This window comes from Macaca mulatta, chromosome 2 (assembly GCF_049350105.2).
Source record: "Macaca mulatta isolate MMU2019108-1 chromosome 2, T2T-MMU8v2.0, whole genome shotgun sequence".
In the NCBI taxonomy this organism is placed as follows: domain Eukaryota; kingdom Metazoa; phylum Chordata; class Mammalia; order Primates; family Cercopithecidae; genus Macaca; species Macaca mulatta.
Genome location: NC_133407.1, coordinates 118,469,910 through 118,493,748, shown reverse-complemented (window position 1 = coordinate 118,493,748; position 23,839 = coordinate 118,469,910). Strand labels below are relative to the sequence as shown.

At 42.0% G+C, this 23,839-nt stretch overlaps 1 protein-coding gene and 1 long non-coding RNA gene across 6 annotated transcripts in view; one reads left to right on the top strand and one right to left on the bottom strand.

Moving 5' to 3' along the window:
• CACNA2D3 (calcium voltage-gated channel auxiliary subunit alpha2delta 3) overlaps positions 1-23,839 on the bottom strand; it is a 941,064-nt gene that overhangs the window by 152,429 nt on the left and 764,796 nt on the right. For all 5 annotated transcript variants that reach the window (XM_015130679.3, XM_077993170.1, XM_015130680.3 and 2 more), the window contains 2 exons: positions 20,238-20,359; positions 17,318-17,398 (listed from right to left, as the gene is read on the bottom strand). In XM_015130679.3, coding sequence (XP_014986165.1) covers positions 17,318-17,398; positions 20,238-20,359 — 203 coding nt within the window. The remainder of the gene's footprint in view (positions 1-17,317; positions 17,399-20,237; positions 20,360-23,839) is intronic.
• Positions 15,855-22,127, top strand: LOC144339249 (uncharacterized). Its single transcript, XR_013414074.1, has 2 exons — positions 15,855-17,696; positions 20,150-22,127. It is a non-coding gene; the product is annotated as an uncharacterized LOC144339249 (long non-coding RNA).

Here is a 23,839-nt window from a genome sequence, read left to right as displayed (position 1 = left end):
TGTTAGTATTAAAATCATTTTACACAAAAAGAGAGGACAGAGGAGTTATGGACATGTTAAAAGCAGAGAATGGCAAATATAGGGCCAGTTTTTCATCCAGAGGCCATGACAGACATTGCTAATCAATCCCAGCACTCTTCCTAGCTCAGCATCACAGATGCCTTCACAAGACAGCACTGTAGGCAACCAGAACTAATCAACTGGAGTTGGTTCAAAGGATAAAACACATTTGCCATTCAGGGTACTGGCTCTACATTCACTCCGTAAGGCCACGTAATGATTGGTTTGGATCCTAAATCAGTAGTCCATTCTCTCACTGAAATGTGAATGGAAGGTTCACATGTATCTATCACATCTATCATATCAGACAGATGCAGGGAAACGGGTGAACCTACCACATCTACTGTGCAGGTCTCACACTGACGCACCTCTAATAACCACAGAGACAATCTACACCTGCCATGGTGCTTCATAGCTAATGTGGGCCCCACACACCCAAGGCTAAAGATGGACCACCTTTCTGGAGCAGCAATTTTGCCAGATGATTTTTCTAGGGGATGAAGTTTAAATTTTGATGGTAATTTTTTTTTTCTGAATATCAAAAGAAACTGAAATACTTTAGATTGTAGATCAAAGAAAGACCCCAAGGAAAGCCTGCCAATCCATCAGCTCTGTCCCAGGCCCTGGCACCTCCTCTCCATGGGTCACTCAGTGGACATGGCTCAACATCCTTCTTTATGGACGTAGTGACTACTTTCCAAGTGAAAAAAACCTTTCTTTCCATGGCTCTGGACTGAGGATGGTTGGCCAAGAAGGCAGTGTGAGAAAGGAATTTTATATGTTTTTATACGTCATCCCAGTTTCACCAGATGTTTCCAGAGCTCACGCTGTGTACTGTGTACCAGGCATGGTGCAAGGCATTCTTGTGTAATCCTGACACCCATGAGCCACTCGAACAGATACTACATTAGCTGAGAGCTACTGAGGCCAATAACGCATGCTTCCTTTTACTGCAGTGATTTCAATCTGCAGGTGCACTGGGCCCTGCCAGAGGTTTGGTGACAGTGGAGGTCAACCCAGTCCCCCTACCCACAGAGATTACATGAGGGAGTTTCTGATCCACCACAGAAAACCCTGAACGTGACTAGAATCCTTGCTTGTCAACACTCATATCCTTTTAGATTTCTAAGTACAGATGATAACTCGGGCAAACAGACTTCCTGCTTTATGGGCAGTCTTTAAGGAAAATGATTAAAATGATGCATACTTATATTCAGATTTCTATCTTTTGCCTACAGTCACCACAAACAGCAGTTGGCAATGAAAATAATTACTTACCCTGAAATGTCAACAGCTTCTCAGCACAGAAAAAAATATAAATCAAATTGTTTAGATTAACAAATGCAGAGTTATCATTTGTTAATATGAGAAATGAAATGTTTTAACTGTGAAAAACATTGCAGATGAAAGACCCAATTTGCAGGGTATTCTGTGAGAACCACAAATTATCTTTCACAACCACTACAGCTCATGAGGGGTAATTTGCAAACGCCTCATAGATTATTTTCAGCTGTTTATTGCTGCTGTCATATTCACAGATTCCCTTATAAAAATGTCCTTTTGTCATAGAGCCTGGCTGAGGGCACACTATGGACAAAAATCACGTTTAGTGTTGATTGTTTCTGAGAAAACTAAAAATATAGTTCTTTCATCATATTTAGTAGAACAGTATGACTCCAGATGGGTGATTTTTGCCTTGCCAGGGATCATAAACTCACAAACGGATATTGTCATTGTCTGTAGTGAGGCATAATAAAAGGGGGCAGGAAAAATGTACTCTGACATAGAGATTTTGGAGAAAGAAGACCTAGAATCAACTCTATATCTGAAAAGCTTTTACAAATAAGGCAAATATCCCTGACCCTACAGGTAGAATCATTTGCTTAAGATTATAAAATGCCAGTGGATTACTAAGGGTTTCATTTTTCCTTACAAAGATAGCAAGACTAAAAAGTGATGCACACACAGATTTCTTCCTGAAGGTTCGTGCAAATTGAATCTCCTTGCTTGAGTTAACCAAGTACCCCTGAAACAAGATACCTTTATCTTAGATCCTAAATATCAAAGGAAGTGGTTAAATCAATTTCTAAAATCATCTATCTGTAGCATACATTCACATAATTATCCAACAACTGTTAGAAACCTATAGCTTTCTATTACAGGTCAGGAAATTACTGTTTCCAGTTTGGGAAAACCCATCCGTGTATCCATTGCTAAATGCTATTGACAGAAACCTACACAAAATGATATTCCGACTCCACATGGCATCGCTGGGCTATGATTTGCATGCATGACTTTAGGGAACCATCCTGTTTGCTCTTTTGATTAAAATGCTTTATTTTTTAGACTCAAATTGCAATGCAGTCTCAAAGAAACCCCTACCCCATTCAGAGAAGCAGCTGCCTAATCAACCACTTCCATTTCAGATTCTTTTTAAAAAATTTTTATTTATTTTTACTGATATATAATCCCTTTCAGATTCTTAACTGAACTACTCGTATCTACGTTTTACTCCAATGACACTGAATATTCATTTGGGTGGACAGGATACCATGTCAGCCAACTACAAAGGCCCATCAAGAAGACCTTGATAACGAATCAGAGGACTGGGGATCTGAGAAGGGTCTTAGAGAGCATTTAGTCCAGGTCTGGAGAATTTCAGAATAGTTGCCACCAGCCTTTCTATCCATTGCAGACATTGCTAATAGATCATGACAAAGTTATCTGCTGAGCCCAGACAAGGCCACAGAATTTTTTTTTTTAATCTGCTTTCCAGGTACCCACTACTGATCAACTGGAGTTGACATAAGAGATTAAACCTATTTGCTACTCTGATACAGTTCCATGTCCTTATTTTACAGAGGAAATGGAAGCATGGAAAGGAAAGCAACATTACAAAAGTCATGCACAGAATTAATTGCAAGCTTATAAATGCAGTTGCAGGAGATGGGGTTAGCATAGATAACACAACCTGATCCTCACCATTCTTTGTTCATTTTGTGGTGAACCACAATATCAAAACTATGACATTATTACACTAAGTATTTGGATAAGGACAATTACGGCACCATTATCAGCATTTACTGAGCACTCAATTTCATGCCAGGTATTTTCCAAGCATAATACTTGATTTTCTCTAAGCCTTACAGTAACCAAAACATGTGGGTATTGTACTGCCACATTACATACGAAGACACAGATGGCTTAGGTCATTCGCTCAACGTCACACCACTAGTAAATGGTGGAGTGAGAATCTGGATGCAAGTCTTCCCAAGGCCAACACCCAAGCACTTCTCAGGACCTGACAGGTTCGAAGAATTCAGAGTTAGGATCCTTTCCTGGCACTGCCAACACTTACCTTAAAGCATGGCAGGGAAAAGAAACCCAACCACCAACCAGTAGGACACTGCCAGAGCTCTGGTCCCACCAAAACCAGAAGGACAGCTGAAGGAGCCAAGGCAAAATGGGGAAATAAGAACCCTTTCATCATCTATGGCTCTGCTGGGCTGGAAAAGACAGTCTCCGAATGAGAGGGGAAGAAACTCAGTCACACTCTCTTGAAAGTATTTGAGAAAAATGAGAAATTCAGAGTCTAGATTAAGATGCTAGCCATTAAGTATTTCCCATTGAAATACAAATTAATCCACAGAAGACGAGAAAAGTTACGAGGGCCCCAGAAATTAGGAATACTGCTCAAGGATAGCTAAGTCTCCAGGAGGAATATCTACTATCTAAAGCAGAGGTGCAGCCTTGGCAACATAGTAAAACCCCATTTCTACAAAAAATGCAAAAATCAATCAGATGTGGTGGCGCATGCCTATGATCCCAGCTACATGGGAGCCTGAGGAGGGAGGATTGCTTGAGTTCCGGAGATTAAGGCTGCGGTGATTCACTCCAGTCACTGCACTCCAGTCTGAGTGACTGAGTGAGATCCTGTCTCAAAAAAAAAAATAATACAAAACAAACGGAGCAGAGGTGTGACCTTGAAACAGATGAGTGGGGTGTCAAGGACGAGAGCAATAGTCTGCACTGCCCATCCTATGCTGATATGCCTTCCACTGAGACACTGAGTTTAAAAAAAAATCAGAGCAAAATCACCCTTTCCTGTACGTAGTGTATCTGAGGCCATTTAACTTCTACAATACCTCCCATTGAGACTCCACTGTCTTCATTCATTAAAGATGAAGACTGTCTACAATGTAGCATATAGTAGGATGTTCTCCTTTTCCAAGTATTAAGGATAAAGGAGTGAACAAGAAATATAAAATATCTGTCCCATGAAACTTAACATCTAGCAGAGGGAGAAGATAAAGAAATACACATCATATCAGGTGGTGAACAAGCAGATGTGAGCAGGAGAAAACACAGGGGATAAGGAGGAGGAAGAGTTTTTATTTTACAGGTGGTGATCAGGAAGGTCCCTGCTGAGAAAATACTTGAGCAGAGACCTGAAGGAAATGATGGATCCAGTGGTGAAGGTATCTGGAGGAAAAAGGTCCCATGGAAAAGGCATGGCAGGTGCAAAGGCCCTGAGGTAGCAGCAAGGTTGGTGTGACTGAAGAATAAGGAGGCAGTGTGGCTGTGGTTGAGTGGGTAAAGGAGAAGTAGAAGAAGCTGAGTTTAGAGACTAATAGGGGTCGAATCATGTAGGACTTACAGGTTGTGGCAGGTGCTTTTAGGATAACTCTCAATGATTCCTGCCTCCTGGTACTCATGCCCTCTCCTTGACTGTGGGCTGGACCTACTGACTTGCTTCAAACAGAATATGGGAAAAGTTACAAGATATCCATTCTAAGATTAAGTTACAAAAAACTCTGGCTTCTATCTTGCTCGCTCTCTCTTGCTTGTCCTGTTCGAAGTGAACTAGCTCACTATGAGCTGCCCTATGGAGAAGCCTATGTGGCAAGGAGGTAAGAAAGGTCTCTGACCAACAATGAGTGAAGAACTGAGTCTCTCTGCCCAACAAACCACGAGGAGCTAACTGAATCCTGCTAATGATCTCATGAGTGAGTGACGGTGAAATCATTTCCTCTGTTGAGCCTTCAGATGAGTCTGCAACCCTCAACAACACTTTCATTTCAGCCTCATGGAAGATCCTGAGCCAGAGGACTCAGCTAAGCTGCACCCAGAGTCCTGACTCACAGATGCTATACAATAGTAAATGTTGGTAGCTACAAGGTCTATAGCTTTAAGGCATTAAGCTTTGGCATAAGATAACTAATACCTGGACCTCTGTGAGAATTTTGGCTTTTAACTCTGAGTAAATTAGGAAGTCGATAGAGAGTTTTGGATGGAAGAGTGATATGATATTACTTATGTTTAACATGATTTCTGTGGCTCCTATGAAGAATAAAATGAAGGGGCGAAGGTTGGGAGAAGACAGGGGAAGCGGTAGAAACTGCTGCATCTACAACAATCCATGGCAGAGATGAAAGTGGAGTGGCCCACTGAGGGAGCAGTGGAAGTGCTGAAAAGTGGTCAGACTCTGTACATAACTAAAAGAAATAGGCAGATTGGTTGTAGGTAGGAGGAAAAGGAAAGAGTCAAGAATGACTTCTAGATCCTGATTCAAAGCCAGGCACAGAGGCGCATGCATGTAGTTCCAGCTGCTCAAGAGGCTGAGGCAGGAGGATCACTCAAGTCAAGAAGTTCAAGACCAGTCTGGGGAAAAACGCGTGACCCCATCTCTTAAAAAAAAAAAAAAAAAAAAAAAAAAAGACGATGATGGAGGAGGAGGAGGAGGAAACAGGGAGGGGGAGACGGAGGGGGAAAAGGAAGAGGAAGAAGAGAAAAAGAAGAGGAAGAAGATCCTGATTCAAACAAATTGTAAAAAATAAATAGCATTTTTGAGACAACTAGAATTTACATTCTGGCTAGGTAACAGATTTAGGAATCATTATTTTTAGGTACAGTAATTGTATTGCTATATTAAAATACAAAGAAGCCCTTATCTTTTAAAGACATAGGCTGACATATTTATGAATGAAATGATGTAATGACTAAGATTTGATTTAAAATAATATGGGAGGGGTGGTTGTGGATTGGCAAATTGAAGGACACAGTGGCCAAGGGTTGATGGCTACTGGGATTGGGCACAAGATATGTGGAATTTCATTATATTTTTTTCTGTCTACTTTCGAGTACATTCAATATTATCCATGATGACATGCATTTTTAAAAAAAGAAATGAATGACTCCAAAGTTTTTGGACTAATTAGATAATGAGAATTATTGAGTTGGATTTTAAATTATCAGGGCTATGGAGAAAAGGTAGAGGGGGAGGGTGTGAATGCAATCAGGACTTCAGCCTGGAATCTATTGAATTTGATAGACCTATTAGTGAAAGAGTAAAGACACTGAATAAACAAGTATGGTCAAGTAAGAAAAGTCTAGCTTGGGAATCACCAGTTTATGAATAGTGTTCAAAGCCTTGAGAGTAAATGGGAGCACGGGTGGAGAACCCTGGGGCCCTCCAACATTTACTAGTCAGGGAGATAAGTGAATCAGCAAATGAGACCTAGGAGGGTTGGACAGTGAGGTCAGCTAAGAACCAAGTAAAGGAAGACTTCAAGGAGAAAGCGATCAACATGGTGAAGCACTGCTAATAGGCTAAGACAAAAGAACAATGGAAGTTACTGAAATTACTGGTGACCTTCATGAGTAATATTTCCTTGTGGAGTGGGTTCCAGAGAAAATGGGAAACAGCAAGGGAGAGGAGCATATAGCATAAAAGAATGAGTAATGCATCACACAAATAAAATAATGTAACAAAATACTTTTCACTTAAAAACCTGACTATATCATATAAAATCTGGAAGTTGGTGGAAGAATAGTAAAGCATATACTATGACCATACACTATGTTTTCATTTTGAAATTTTATTTTGAAAGACAATTACCTACGACCATCTGCCTGAGCTGTGTCACGTATAACTGTGTATTTTGGCCTCAAGGTGAGAATGACATTCAGACATTTATCCTAACTTCATGCAGATCTTCTCACCCAGAAGAGAACCCAGGAGTTCTTGGTAAGTGAAACTTTGGGAGACATTGGGAATAAAAAGCCTTTGATCAGCACTGTCCCTTTCCTACCAGACACTGATCAAAGCATTTTCCTCAGGCAAGAAAGTCCATGTACTTGACTTTCAGTCAAGTCAAAGGGTTTAGCCAAGGGTGTCCAATCTTTTGGCTTCCGTGGGCCACATTGGAAGAATTGTCTTCTTTACCACGTTGATCACTTTCTCCTTGAAGTCTCCCTTGACTTGGTTCTCAGCTGACCTCACTGTCCAACCCTCCTAGGTCTCATTTGCTGATTCCCTCATCTCCCTGACTTGTAAATGTTGGAGGGCCCCAGGGTTCTCCACCTGTGGCGCACATAAAATACACTAACACTAATGATAGCTGATGAGCTAACACACACACACACACACACACACACACACACACACACACACACACAAATAAAACTCATAATGTTTTAAGAAAGTTTATGAATTTGTGCTGAGCTACATTTGAAGCTGCACAGCCCGCAGGCCACAAGTTGGACAAGCTTGGACTCTTCTGCTGCAGATTCTGCTCATGCCCATCCCTTTCTTCCCAGGCGAGGGAAATTCATGGCAGCTTGTCTATCCTCTGTGGGCCCTTTACTTAGCATGAGTCATATATATTCTAGTCTTAACTGAGATCAAAATCCCAACAAGGTCACGAGGAGATTTGCTTGGATAAAGGCGGTTAAATAAATCCCCAAATCTCTCATGAGCCATGTTGGGGAAAAAAAAATCCCATAAACTGTTTTCCACCAAAGCATGTGAGGGCATTTTCAATGTTCCACCAAGCATTATGCTGATTGCACTGTTCAGAGATTTATAAGCTAGAGTGAAGATTAACTAAATCATTGTCTTGACTTATAATGAAAACATATATTTTTAGAAAGCTTAGGATCTTTGATTGGAATTTCTGTATAACCACATAGACAAAAACATTAGGCACAACCAATGGACAACCTCTGATACATGACGCTCTGTCTTCAGCATCCACTTACATAACCTCTGATTTAAATATCTACTTCATTTGTATAGAAACATGTTGAAAAAGGTGAGTGAACAAATCAGCCTTTTTTGTTGTTCTTTTAAATAGACTGGGTGACATATTTTCATGTGAAGTTGGGTTTGGCAGGCTTTTTCTGTAAAGGAGCAGGTAGAGGACATTTTTGGCTTCGTAGTTTCCATGGTCTCTACCCCTCCATCTACTCAGCTCTGCCATTTTAGCAAGAAGGTATTCACAGACATTATGGGCATGGCTGCATTTCAATACCACTTTGCCTACAAAAACAGGCACTGGAGAGCTCACAAGATTTTTTGCTTTTTCTTTTTTGTTTTGAGATAGGGTGTCACTCTGTCACCCAGGGCTGAAGTACAATGGCATGATCTCAGCTCACTGCAGCCTCGACCTTCCTGGCTCAAGCTATCCTCCCACTTTAGCTTCCTGAGTAACTGGGACTATAGGTGCCTGCCAGGCTGCCCAGCTAATTTTTGTATTTTTTTGTAGAGGTGGTGTTTCACCATGTTGCCCAGGCTGGTCTCGAACTCCTAGGTTCAAGCAATCCACCTGACTCAGCCTCCCAAAGCACTGGGATTACAGGCGTGAGCCACTACACCCAGCCTGACAAGGTATTTATACCCAGAATATATGAACAACTCTTACAGCTCAACAATATGAAGACAACCTAATTTAATTTAAATATGGGCAAAGGATCTGAATAGACCTTTCTCTAAAGAAAATATACACATGGCAAGTAATCACATGAAAAGATGCTCGGTCATTAGGGAAATGGAAATCACTTCACACCCACTAGGATGGCTAACATAAAAAAGGACAGATGGTAAGTATTAGAAAGGATGCAGAAAAATTGGAATGTTCATACGTTGCTGGTGGTGTTATAAAACGGTACAGGCGCTTTGGAAAACAGTTCTGCAGTTCTTCAAAATATCAAACGTAGAGTTACCATATGACCCAATAATTCTACTTTTAGGTGTGTACCCAAGAGAATATAAAAACATAGGTCTGCAAAAAAACATGTACATGGATGCTTGTATCAACATTACTAACAGCTAAAAAAGCATCCATCAACTTATGAATGGATATGCTAAATGTTGTCTATTCATACAAGGGAATATTATATGGCAATTTAAAAATGAAGTACTGATACAGGCTACAACGTGGATGGATCATAAAAACATTAAGTGAAGGAAGCTGGTCACAAAAGGGCACATATTATATGATTCCATTTATCTGGAATGTCCAAAAATAGACAAGTCCATAGAGAAAGTACATGAGTGGTTTCCTAGAGCTGTAGTTTGTGAACCTCAGCTCTGAGGCACAGGTATGTGAAAGTGTGAGTTTCAAAGTTTTAATACAGAACATGTCAAGATACTATTAATATAATCTTCCGATATGCAAGTTTTCAGAAAAAATAACATAAAACAGGAAACAGCACTGACTAGTGAGCAGTAATGGGCGTAACATATGGTAATTCCTAATGAAGAGAGCGACAATAATTTAGCAGCTAATGATTATTGCCCACCCATATGTAAGCGTTTACAAAAAAATTTTATGTACATAAAAACGTATTTATTTCTCTCAACGGGAATCAGAGGCTTCCCCAAAAGCAAGACTGAATCTGGGTATGAGACATATTCCAATATTGGTTAACTCCTTTCCTTTTCTCTCATGGTAAAATACATGTCCACCTTTAAAAAATGAGGTTGTTAGAAATCCAACCTCAGCACCAAACAACCTCCACTTACACATGTGAAAAGGAAGGCACAGGGGCGAGGCCTGGGGAAGGGGATGGCCTGTGTTCACTCATAAATACTCAGCTCACACTGTCTTTAATGTTCACATCCCACCATGACCTCTAAAAGAAGTGGCTTAACTTGCCGATTTAGAACACACAAGCAGGTATGAGGATGTGTTGCCCCAAAATTCTGCGGCTCATTTTTGAGTGGAGGGCACGCTGGGGCTTTTGAGGAGTTTAGAAAGGGACAGTAACTCTTGGGCGCAAGTGTCCTGGAGAGTGAGCACAGAGGATCCAGTTTCTCAAAACCCGGGGCTATTTTTATTCCTGGGGCAATAATCCTCAACATGCCCTTGTCACTGGCTACTCTGTGGTATGCAGAGCAGCTGCTCTAATGTCCAGCTCTCACTCTCAAACTCTGCTGCAGACTTTAAAAAAAGCGTGACCTATAGCTACCTCACTAACCTCACTAACTATAAAGTTTGCTGTTGTCAGTCCTACTGGCTTAGACCTGCTTCTGTCCCTGCATAGTATTCATTTGTTAGCTTAATAAAAATGTCAAACACACACATAAAAAGTCCCACCTCATAGCTGACATTCAGAGCAAAGATGTGCCTTGGGTTTCCCACTTTTCCCTGGGTCAGCTACCCACCTACTCATCAGCTCTGGTTGTAGATCCTGGTAACTACCCCCAAAACCCAAGAGACTCATTCAGGTCTCATAGCACCCACGTGGAACATGGACACATGGATGAGGAATTTCATTCTAGGTTACTGGAGGCATTAGTTCCCACTGCCTAGAATGCTCTTCCTATATATCTTTGCATGATGACTGCAGTATGCATCTCATGATTCAGACTTCCATTCTTGTCACCTCATCAGGGAGGCCTTCTCGAACCACCCCACAACCTGGAAAGGCGCTGCCCTACCACACACCATGTGCACATGGCTGTGTACTTCTTCTCCCCTCTGCCACTGCCAACCATATTTCATCTCTTAATCCTGCTCCATTTTCTAGAGTGTTTGCCACTACTAGAAATCCTTCTCCTTCGTTCCTTCCTTCCTTCCTTTCCTTCCTTCCTTCCTCCCTCCCTCCCTCCCTCCTTCCTTCCTTGTTCCTTCCTCCCTCCCTCCCTCCCACTCTTTCATTTCTTCACTTCTTCTCTCTCATTCCTGCAATACTTGTCTGTATCTGCCACACAAATGGAAGCTCTCCATTGGCAGCAACCTGCCCATGCTCAGCATTCTCAGAGGGTGCTGCAGCATTTGTGTGGAACAATCCTTCATTGGGAAGCTGTCATCCCAGTCTCTGGACATTGATGCCAACAGTGCCCTTGTCATCAATTGACAATCCCCCAATGCCCTCCACAGTGCCTTCTGGGGTACTTGTTCACAGCTGTATCCTCAGTGCTAGGAACATTGTAGGTGCAATATATATATTTATTGAATGAGTTAATTAAAAATAAAGAAATGAATCAAGACTGTTAGTCTACAAGGGAAAACACTGAATTCGAAAGCACTGAGTTGAAGTTTACCTGTCAGTTTAACCCAACAGTTCTCAATCTCAGCACTACTGACACATGAACCAGATAATTCTTTGTTGTGGAGGCTGTCCTGTGCTTTGCAAGATGTTTAGCACCATTCCTGACCTCTACCCACTAGATGCCAGGAGCACCCTCCTAACCGGTGGTGCCAATCAGAAATGGGTTTTGATGGTGCCAAATGTCCTCTGGGGGCAAAACCGCCCCTGGTTGGAAACTACTGGTTTAATCAGTAAGTTTTCATTTTTGCCAAAATAAAATAGTTCCCTTGCTCAGATATTTAAAACTAGAGGTTTATCCAGGCCGACTTGATACACACTTTCTGACATACTAGTTAACTCCTACATACCAAATATGTGCGATCCCACCAAAGGAATGTTGACAAGTTAAATTTTTGCCTAGAACACTTTGCCAGCATTATTCACCTAACTCTAATGAAGGGTCCATAGTAAATACTGCATTCAGATTAAATACCACATACTTGGCAACAGTTAATGATCACTGATGTTAATCAATCCCTTTCCTAATTAGCTGGTTAAATGGGATCTTCCCCTTCATTACACTGCCCTGAATTATGCAAATGAGACCACATAGCCCACATTTTCAGATTTCCCCAATAACAGATCTAGTGTTCTGTGTTTCTTGCAAATCAACTCCCAAACTTACTAAAATTCATTGAATTTTATAAATTTAAAAAGGTATATGGCTGTTTAAAAAGAGCAGTTTCTGTAAGAAACCAGTGTCTCTGGTGTCTATACTCCTTTTTTTCTGCTGATGTAATCAGATTAGCTATTCTAAGCATCACCTTAAATGCCTGGACCTCAGAAAAGACATCTACTGATGCAGAGATTACTGGTCCAACAAGTTTGCTTTTGGGATGGGACACAAAACAATTTTCTATTCCTTAAAATATTCATATTGATCAATATAATATTACTATAGTATGGACTGGAGTTTTAGCTACTGAGTAATTATCTGTCTTAGAGTTTTAGCCAAGTACTATGTTTCCACTATCCGGTCAATAAATAGGTACCTACATATGGGAGGTGAAAATGAAGCCCGTCTTCCTTGAATCATTTATTTATCCAATATCTCTCCCACATGGACCGTATGTTAGCCCTTGTACTTGGCACTTGGAATAAAAAGATAATTGGGTCTTTTCCCTTAAAGAGTTCAAAACTATCTAAGAAATCAAAATGAAACATTTTTAGGAGCAATTTTAGATTTTGGTATGTTAAAAGGTACACTTTAAAGCAAGTGCACATAACTCAGATTTCATTATTCAATATTTTAAACATCTCTAGAAGTCCGAAATCATTAACAAATATTGGGATTGGGTATTTTGTGTTTGTCAGAGGGAGGGTCTAGAAGATAAACAGGGAAGTCAGACAAACAATTTGGGAAGGGGAAGAAGTCTCCTGCAGGGCCACACCTTCCTTCTTGCTTCAATTCTGCCTCCCTGCATTTCTTCTTACCAGGTCATTTCTACCCTGATATGGTAGATGCAGTGCCTATGACTATTGGACTAGTGGGCTGGGTCTCTCTAGGGAGAACAAAGTAAAGAATCACTACCACGAGCAGCGTAGTTTATAAAACTCAAGTCAACAATAAGTTAAGGCAAAATAGGTTTTGCCCTTTCTCCTCTGTTGTGTGTGCTGTCTTCGCTTTCTACCTTCCACCCTCTGCCATAAGATGACACAGCACGAAGGCTCTTGCCAGATGTGGACACCTGGATCTTGGGGTTCGCAGCCTCCATAGCTATAAGAAATAAATTTCTTTTCTGTATAAATTACCCATTCTGTGGGAGAAAATTTTTGCAAACTAAGCATCTGACAAATGTCTAATGTCCAGTATCTATAAGGAACTTAAACAAACTTACAAGAAAAAAACAAGTAGCCCCATTAAAAAGTGGGCAAAGGACATGAATAGACACTTCTCAGAAGACACACGTGGCTCACAAGCATATGAAAAAAAGCTCAATATCACTGATCATTAGAGAAATGCAAATCAAAACCACAATGAGATACCATCTCACACCAGTCAGAATGGTTATTACTAAAAAGTCAAAAAATAACAGATGCTGGTGAAGTTGTAGAGAAAAAGGAATGCTTATACACTGTTGGTGAGAGTGTAAATTAGTTCAGCCATTGTAGAAAACAGTGTTGCGATTCCTTAAAGAGCTGGAAACAGAACTACCATCCCACTCAGCAATCCCATTACTGGGTATATACCCGAAGGAATGTAAATCTTTCTATCATAAAGACACCTCCATGTGTATGTTCACTGCAGCACTATTCACAACAGCAAAGACATGGAATCAGCCTAAATGCCCATCAATGATAGACTGGATAAAGAAAATGTGGTACATATATACCATGGAATACTACACAGCCATAAAAAAGAATGAGATCATGTCCTTTGCGGCAACTTGGATAGAACTGCAGGCCATTATCCTTAGCAAACTAATGCAGGAACAGAAAACCAACTGCTGCATGTTCTCACCCATAAGTGGGAGCTAAATGATGAGAACACACGTACACAGAGAGGGGAACAACACACACTAGGGCCGAATGGAGGGTGGAGGGTGGGAGGAGGGAGTGGATCGGGAAAAATAACTAATGGGTACTAGGCTTAACAGCTGTGCAATAAAATAATCTGTACAACAAGCCCCCATAACACAGTTTGCCTATGTAACAAACCTGCGCATGTACCCGTGAACTTAAAAATTAAATTAAAAAAATTACTCATTCTGTGCTATATAACAAAACAAAATGGACTAAGACACTGGTTATTATTTCTTTATAGCTAGAGTGCCTGGCAAAAGCAGGGGCTCAGGAAATATTTATTTATCGAATGAATGAATATGCCACCAACTTTCAGATAAAAACGGGTTATCCTAAATTCTAGCATTTTTATTCTTCTTTCTTATCCAATAATTTTCTTGTTTGTTTCCTCATTTTATCCCTGAATTGACACAGGGGAAGGCAGGGGAGGTAATAATCCCAAGCCTATTTTAGATAGACTTTTAGAGACCCAAGACCGCACATTTTGCAAGTTGTAGAGTGAGTGACAAACTGTGTGGACCTTACAGTCCAAGATCTGCATTTCCAGTCACAATAATATAATGGATGAGGGACCTGACACAACAGAAGGTTCCAGGGCTAGGACGAGACTTGGTAGGCCAAAGGGAGAGTCCCACCACTTCTTCCTGTGCAGTGGGAAAGCAATTAAGAAAATGCAGCGCTCTGGTGGCAGCTGGAGAGTTGGCAGGCTTCTCAAGAGAAGGACTGTAAGCAATGTCATAGGCCGGGAAGATGGATGGGGCCCATTTATGCACTAAGGCTGGCGTACAAATGGAATCTTGCCCAGTCTGACCGGCCTTTCTTCAAAGGTGTCATTGACAGATGAGTATCTAAATGTTTTTGTTTAAAAAAGAAAACACAGAAAAAGAAAGAAGAGAATAAAACAAAAAAACAAGAAAACAAAACAAAGAAACCTCTTTCTACCCCAGACATACACAGCCAATGAACATGAGATGACCAGGTCAGGCCTGGGAGTGAGGCTGGCCTTTCCAAGGAGTCCTCGATAATTATTTGCATAGTTGTACACCTCTTCTTTCAGAGGAGTTCCACTTTAACACAAGGATTTCATTGAAACCTAACATTCCTGCAAGTCGGCTGTCTCCCATCTGCTGTTGGGACACACTGATGGGAGAAAAGCCTGCTCACATATTCATCTTCATCTGCCAAAACAAGGCTTCTTCCCCAATTAAAATGGCCTTTTTAATTTTAGAGTGGTAAACAGTGTCTACTTAATTTGAGGAAAATACACAGAGGAAAGTTACCAAACCTAACTTTGGTAACTTTGTGACATGATGGTTGAGTCAGGGTCAGGAAAACTTGGGGCGGGGGCGCTGAAGAGGCCACTCTGTTTTTGGAGACAGAGAGGTCTTCCTGAGGTCACTGCCTTCATGGGGCTGCATCCACAGCAGGCTTCAACATCAAAACCAAGCAATTCTGTTTTATCTTATGTCTATCAAACAAAGTTTGAAAAAGCTTAATAATCACCAATTCTAAAAGGTAAGGACTAAATACAGTTCTTTAAATGACCTTGCTTCTTGGCCTTGCTCTGTAATTGTCTTCTGAAAATGGGGACCATGTGGCATACACAGAGAAGCAGTAAATAGGAGGGTGCCTTCTCCACCCACTCAGGGTGGACCAAACTGTGTCTCGTGACCTGCCTGTGGTCTACGGCCGGCGATGCAACTCGACAATAGACCGGCATAGCATTTGGAAAGTGCGCTTTCTTCTCTAGACTGGATACATGGTGTTCAGGCTCAGACCACGTTTCACCCATACTCAGCCAAATAGGCATTTATGAAATGTAAGGCATTTGGAAACATGTGAGCATAGTTTGTAAACTTGGACAGAGGTGGCTGGTACAGGCACAGTGACCTTAGGGCTCATCCTTCATGATGACTAAACTAGAAACCCAAAGAAAGGGCTTTAAAAAGAAATTGCAAACAGACGACCAGATATTCTGGCCAGACCATGTCTTTGACAGCTGCTGCATGTGGCCTCAGCTCCCGGGAGATAACATGCCTTCAGAATTAGCTCGCTGGACCAGCCTGGAGGTAAGCAAGTCTGACCTCCTTTAAGCATAAATAAATCTTGTTGAGTTAAATGATCCTGTCTCCCACTTTCCTCAAGGAACATGAGACATTAAGTGACAAAATCTGAAGACAGCAACTGTGAATCCTCAGAGCCCATATCTCCTGGCTGATTAAGAATAGGTCTGTTTAGTTCAAGACGAGCCACAGGTCAGATACATAAGGCTGTCATCCTTGCCATACCCAGTAACTCAGGAATAACCAGGGCAACTATCCCCAGATCTTTCAACCCTACTAATACAATTATACATAGGCCAAGTCAGAAATAAAGTGGGGGGGGGAGTAGTATTTCCTCGCCAAAGAACAACCACTTCAAACGGGTCTCCTCCATCTGCTCCATTTGCACTCCTTCCCACAAATATTCAGTATGTGAAGACACAGAAGTAGATGTTCAAAGTCATCCTAAAGTACAACTTATTGAGGGAGACTGCTGGAAAACAAAAATCGCTCTCTTTAGTAAACCCAGCCAATACCAGGACGGTGCTTGGAGCATATCATCCACCCATCAACCAACGGCTCCAAAGTGATCAGAATAAACCATGTGCCAGACACACCCTCAGGCCTTGTTTTTGTATCAGCATTTGTCTTCAAAGAGGGCTTTTTGGTAGTTGCCAGCCCTTTAGGCCAAATGCCACCAATGAAAGCCCCTGGCCATCCACAGACAACTGCTGACACTCCTAAAAAGTGAGAGAAATGGAAAAAGCTAGAAACAGGACTTCTTTGACAATTTGAGACTCTCAGTCATGTAATATTTTGGCTTTCCCCTGGTCCCAAACCCAGCACCTGCAGATACAGCTAACTCTAATTCCCTAGGGGGATTAGGGGGATGAAAATCTCAGTCTCTCTGGAGAAGGGCACATTTCAGTTTGTGTTTGCCTAAAACAAACCTGCAATTTCCTTGTATGCCCACTGTCATCCTAATGACACAGAAGCTGGAGATCTGGAGTTTACTTTGAATGAACATGCTACCTACCATCGAGAAATTCTCCTCGGCACGTACTGACAATTTCTTACTGGCTCAGTTTAAGGATAGAAACCCTGGGAAAGTTTTCTGTTTTCACATCAACCACCACCAGCTGTCAGAGTCTTGGTTTGAAGGAGATGACACCAAGCTGAGAAGGAAGTAATTTAAAATTGTTTTCTCCTTTGAAAACCTTTTTTGGAGGATAAGCGTGCTACGTAGAAGCAGCCCACTGACCAGATGAATGGACACCATGCTTACTTTGTCTTCATGGATTGAATCCATTATTTACCTGCCACCACAGGAGATTTCCGTTCATCCAGGAGCTGGATGGATGTACTCGCGGTCACCACATTGCTTTTATTGACTGGTCCTGTAAAAAGAAAAAACACCACAACAAAAATGAAGATAATTACAGTGTACACGTTAAGAGAGTAATCATATCGGTCCACAGTCACCAATTCTGCAAATTGTTCCGGGGCTCGGTCCCAGGCCCCAGAGTCTTCTGGGGTGTGGATGTCCTGCCTACGCTGCCAGGCCATGAGTGCAGTGCTGCGAGTCCTCCCAGCTGAAGGAACCAGCGAGCGGAGTTATGACCACCAGTGCACTGGGGAACATCCAGCCTCTTCACATCGAAACCATTGACCACCATCGAGGGACCACATTTTTTGGTAATCTGTGGTTTCAAATTGCAGTCTTTACTTGTGTCAGTGGTCATATTTACACTGCCTGTCTAAATATAGCCATGAAGAGATGTATGAGGGCTTTGAAATTATTTTACGAGTTGGCGACTTTAGCTCTGATTCATTGGTTAAATCTTTACTGATCTATAAAATTGTAATTTCGAACTTCGAGCCCAGTTTTTCTGGGCAAAATTATTCTAAACAGTGATAGAGCTAGGGCATAATCTTCACTCCAAACTATTATTACTCTGGCAACAATATGGCATTAGTATTAAGAGATTTTCAATTACCAGCAATGGTTCCAATATCCATGAATTAAAAGATACTGAGCACAAATTCTGAATGCCTGGAGTTAATAATTTAGTCCAATGCCCACCTGCTAAAAGGTGCTCAATGAATGTGAGTTGGATGAAATCCAATTGAATTGAGAAGCAGGGAAAAGTCAAACCTGAATTTGAATACACTTATGACCAAAGCAATGAGAAATTTTCTCCTGGCCCAAGTTTAAGCAGCAATAAAAACCAGTTTCTTTTCTAGTTTGCACAGGTATTCAATACATAGTAGACAAAATTGGAGAGAGCTCAACCACAGAGACTTGTAGTTGGTGATTTTTAAGATTTTCCCTGACTCTAAGGGGATTATGAAATGTCCTAAGATGTTACGTCATCTGTAACTTTGTCATGAACAAGGTAAAACTCACTTCATTATACCATTACATTGAAAGTTTGGTGAAAATCCCAGTTACCCAAAACCAATCCAACAACAGCTTTAGTTAACTCGATGATTCCAGAATCAGAAGAACAGCAAGCTAAGTTCTATTTTTTTCTTTAGAGGACTGTAAAAAGGAAGTCTTAAGAGATTGCTTGATAGAAGACAATGTTATTATTCATAGGTCTGCAGCAGAATGAAAAAGTTCACTGTCTCTTGATATTTTCAGCAATAAAGTATGGTGCAGACAAGCATAAAGAAAGAGCTTCAGGCCAGGTATGGTCCTAGCACTTTGGGAATCCCAGGAGGGTGGCTCACTTTAGGTCAGCAGTTAGAGACCAGTGTGGCCAACATGGTGAAAAACCATCTCTACTAAAAATACAAAAATTAGTTGTATATGGTAACGGGTGCCTGTAATTCCAGCTACTCAGGAGCCTGAAGCAGGAGAATTGCTTGAACCCAGAAGGCAGAGGTTGCAGTGAGCCAAGAGCATGCCACTGCACGCCAACCTGGGTGACAGAGCAAGACTCTGTCTCAAAAAAAGACAGAAAGACAGAGAGACAGACAGAAAGAAAGAAAGAGAGAGTGAGAAAAAAAAAAGAAAGAAACAAAGAAAGAAAGAAAAAGAAAGAGCTTCAGACACCTGGAAATTTATATTTCAGAAAGCACACATAACTACAGGCAGGCATACATACAGGTCTGTTAGCAAAGGAACACAGACCGAAAGAATCTTAGACCTGAAAAGAATCTAAGAGATAAATGTAGTCTGAAATCCCAATCAGCAAAGAACCTAATCAATAATATTCAGTCTCTCCTTAAATATGCCCATTGATGAGGGACTGTCTTCCTAATGAGTCCACTCAACCAATTATATGAGCACTCTTTGTTTTCTACAAATTTCAAAAGCACCCTTTCTGAAAACATTTTCAGTCATGGAAATGAGAAAGCACCAAGCCTTAGGGAGGGGGATTGGGCACAAACACTGGAGAACTTCCCTTAGGATTGAGTTAGGAGTATTTGTAAAAGATTAATATGAAAGGAACTGATATATGTAAAATATAACTACAGACTGAACTTTCCAGAGCAACCCAAGTTTACAGAACTAGGTTTCATTCATCTCTCAAGTTTCTGCAATAAGCAGTATAGAGTGAGCACCCAAAACACCAGATGCATGAGGCAAGGAAAAAAAAACGAGGACAACTTAAGCATTTCCAGTATGCTTTGCTTCTAAAACTAGTTGAAATAAGATAGCATTCAGTTCTTTTTGGAGGCAGGTAACTTTAATTTTTTATACTATCATATCATAAACTCTTAGGACTGAAAAACCAATCAGCTACATGCCTCTCATTGGTGACTGCAGGCTCCTGTCAAGAGAGCACATGGTTATACAAAGTCAGTCCTTAGTCTGGCATATCAATTTAAATCAATTCAGTTCAAATGGGGAACAGTGGACCTCTGCAGGGATGTGACTCACTGAAGGTTCTGGCAAGGGATGCTTTAATTTTCTCTAAGTGGGGCCATGACAACATTTAAAAAAATTGACTGACAAGTCTGTATTAAAATCCCATAGGGTGCAAAACATCAGCCCTCCTTCCTGAAATACATTTACATAATTTGGTAAAGGAAAAACCTTCCTTTTCCTTGAGGCTATTACGCTTACGGAACAGGTCACTGGTTCAGGGCTGACCCAATATTCAGCACTGGCTCTGAGGGTTGAACTTGGTTCCTTTCAGCATTCAGGCAGCTGCTCGACACCCTGCACACAATGCCCAGACCCACTGGACTAGACAGACAGAGCCCGCCTCCAACAAGGGCACCCACCAGTGCTGAACGGGATCGAGTAGACGAAGCTCCCTGGAATCTGCTCAGCGGCTCTTCGGTACCAGAGAGGGAAATGGTCTGCGTTAAAAATGTTCTCCTTGTCGCCTGCTTTCAGGAAGTCCCTTGAAGTGGAAAAGAATCAGAAGAACGTGCATCACTCAGCAGAGTAAAGGTGGGCCTGGAGCACCCCGACAGCCTTCATCACGTAAAACCAGTGTTCACTTTTAGAACCCCAACTTGCCTTTCTCAGTATACAGGGGGCCTGACTTAACACTGGGCACCCACATTACTCAAAAATATCTTGCAGAGCTCTGGGAGTCAGATTCTGAGTGGGTAAAGCTTTGTCTGCCTTTAAAACCCAAACATATATACTGATACCCTTGGGAGAACTTCTTTTTTTTTCTTTTTTTTTTGAGACGGAGTCTCGCTCTGTCGCCCAGGCTGGAGTACAGTGGCACGATCTCCGCTCACTGCAAGCTCCGCCTCCCGGATTCCTGCCATTCTCCTGCCTCAGCCTCCCGAGTAGCTGGGACTACAGGTGGCCGCCACCATGCCCGGCTAATTTTTTTGTATTTTTAGTAGAGACGGGGTTTCACCGTGTTAGCCAGGATGGTCTCTATCTCCTGACCTTGTGATCCGCCCACCTCTGCCTCCCAAAGTGCTGGGATTATAGGCTTGAGCCACCACGCCCAGCGGAGAATCAACTTCTTAAGTAGATCTCATTCTTCTTAGAGCAAGTGTAAAGAAGGTAAGCCATGCTTCTCAGAAAAAGTGCAAAGGAAGTAAATGTGAGCCCACACTGAGATCTTTACACCCTTCTTTCCTCACCTGCCTCCTCTCTGGACAAACAGGCCTGCTCATGCCCCCTGTGTGCATCCCTGCCCTCTACTGACTCCCTGCCTTCTGCACAGAGAGCTTGTCTATCAGAAAGGCTAGGTGCATTCTTCTTTCCATCTTTTCCTCTCCAAATCACACTCATTTTCAAAGTGCGCCTCATCTACCATCTACCCCATGAATCCACAGAGACACATGCAAGCTGTTGCCACACCCTGGGCCCCCACACTCTTGGTAACTTTCATATAGCCTTTTATTTATTTTTTGGCCTCCACAATCATCATATCCCCTCCCCAGACCTCCCAAGATTTCTGAAGACAGGAGATTTGTTCACATGTGTGCACTCTTCACAGAGCCTTAAGCATACTCAAGTCCCAAGGCATGATTATTGACCTGACATCCCTCTAGAGATTCACATGTGCTCTCCAGGACCTGAAGTGCCTTATCTTAGCTGATACAGTGCAACCCAGGCGGTGGGGGAACGACTGCCTGGTTAGGCCACAGTCTGCTGCAGACATTTTTCCGGAAGGGAGACCAATCAGGGGATAATGTTTAGGTAGGGAACAGGCCATCAGTTGAAGCAGAAATGGCACCACTTTCAACCCAGCAGTTTGCAGCGTAGATTTGGATTGCAAAGACCGTGGAGGGAAATTTTCATGCTAGGCTGTAACTGGTTGGTTTCCTGAACTTGGCACCCAGTTCAGGAAAGCATTCTATAGTTGCAGGGTGTGTCTAACCAGTGTTCCCTTCACCTCTGCCAAAGACGGAGTGCCTACTTTTAGAGAAGAGGCCCATGCCATTGGAGGTCACCCTCCAGGTTCTTAGATAGCTCTGGAATCTACCTCCCTATAACTTGTATTAGCATGTCCTTACTCCTTCCTAAGGTCTGGGACCTTCCTTTTCCCAATATTATCAGGGCCTGGCTCTCAGCAGGCGCTTGGTATATGCTTGATGATCACAAGATAAATTTAATCTCATATCCAGATAAGAGCTCCTCCATTATTAAACACAATTTCCTATATCTTCAAAAATAAAATTTCTCAATTCTTTCAAATTCCTTTGTCTGTATGGCCATCTTTATGAGTGCTCTACTTTGTTAATACTGCTATAAAATTTTGTGCTCCTAGAACTGGTAATTGTAGGTCAAAAATGGTCTGACATAGCATAGCTGCTTGCATTTGGTCTTGACTCTTATTGACAAAATGACTCTCCAGAAATTAAAAATGTTTAAAAGAAAATTTTTTAAAAAGCACTCTTCTCTCATTCAGAAGGCCAAGGCCAACTTTGGAGTCATATGCAAGATTAAGAAAGTGCGGAGATCCCCTGTGCTATCTAGAATGCTGGACGTCAGGACTTCCAGGCTCATCTTGGTAGACAAGCTCTTCCTTAGGCTGCTGTATTCAGTGATAATGTTTCCTGATCTAAAAGTCATCAGACGTCAGGAACACTGAAATTTTAGCCTTTTCATTTCTTTCGCTAGACATGAAATTCTTCATAAACCTGACTTGGACGGTGTGAGGAAGAGCCTCTGTTGCCTGGCCCATAGCAGGATACATTGCTGCTTTCCACACACAGCTGCAGCCACGGCTGATCAGAAGGTGTTCGCACTCCCAGCAGGTCTGTTCAGTGGTCATTACAGCTAAGAGGTGCCCTGTCTATGCAGCACAGGTTAATGGTGCCACAGGGGGCCTTTGTCAAGAGTCATAGTAGATGAGATGGTAGCTCGGTTAGAAGGTGTGAAGTGGTCCTCAGATGGTGACATTCAGGCTTTGTGGGTGGCTGGCAATAGATCTGGAACGCTGAACATCTGGGTGGCCAGTGCCCTGCTGCCCGGGATAGTGCTGGCACCCAGGCCAGCCAGCAGGAGCCTGTAGTACTTGATCCCCATTAGCCCTGGTGTCAATGTGAAAGGACTGAGTTGCCGGGAAACCCTGGAGGCCTCTGCCAACTACTGGGCAGCGATTCTGGAGGAAACGGGAAGGAGCGACCTGATTTTACAGAATCCCAAAAATGTTCTTCAGGAAGAAAGATCCTTCTGGGTAAGGTGAAAGTCTCCTCCTGGATACTGGGAGCTACTGCAGTGGTGTGTCAGGCTGCTCTAGGTTCTGGGAAGAACTGGGTGACTTTGAGTGAATAATTGAGTCTCTGACCCCCATTTACTCATCTACAAAATGGGAACAATAAAAATGCTGCACTTTACCAGGGTTCTATCAGAATTACGTAACACCATATGTGAAAGAGTGTTATGGACACTGAAAACAGGCTCTAACAAATAAATGGGATTCTTAAAGCCAGAGCTTCTTTTGTTCTCAGTGGTTGAAAGGGCAGGGGTAAAGTGGTCACCCTCTAAACTCAGGGTTGTATGCTATGAAGGCAAACATCACTGGATGCTATATGCATGGTGATGTGAGAGGTTGTACTGAAGGCACAGAATGTATTATAACTCTTGGGGGTGACAGCCACGTTTCAGTATGATTGACCAACTTCCAAATGCAGGTGGCAGGGGTATGGGATGAAATCTCAGTGTAGGAGACTGATGATAGTACGAGATAATTGCAGGGTAGCAACTTTATATTATCAAGTTCTCTGCCCAATACTTTAAGCTCTGCCTTTCATGCCCTAGTCAAAAGCAAAAACTAAACCAAATGTCAGAAATGCTAAAAACTTTCTCAGCCTGGCTTAGAGAGTGTATCCAAATAGCTGAATCTTGACAAATACCATTTGATGGGAAGGGATAGGCAGGTAAGATCTTAAGACAATAGATGTCA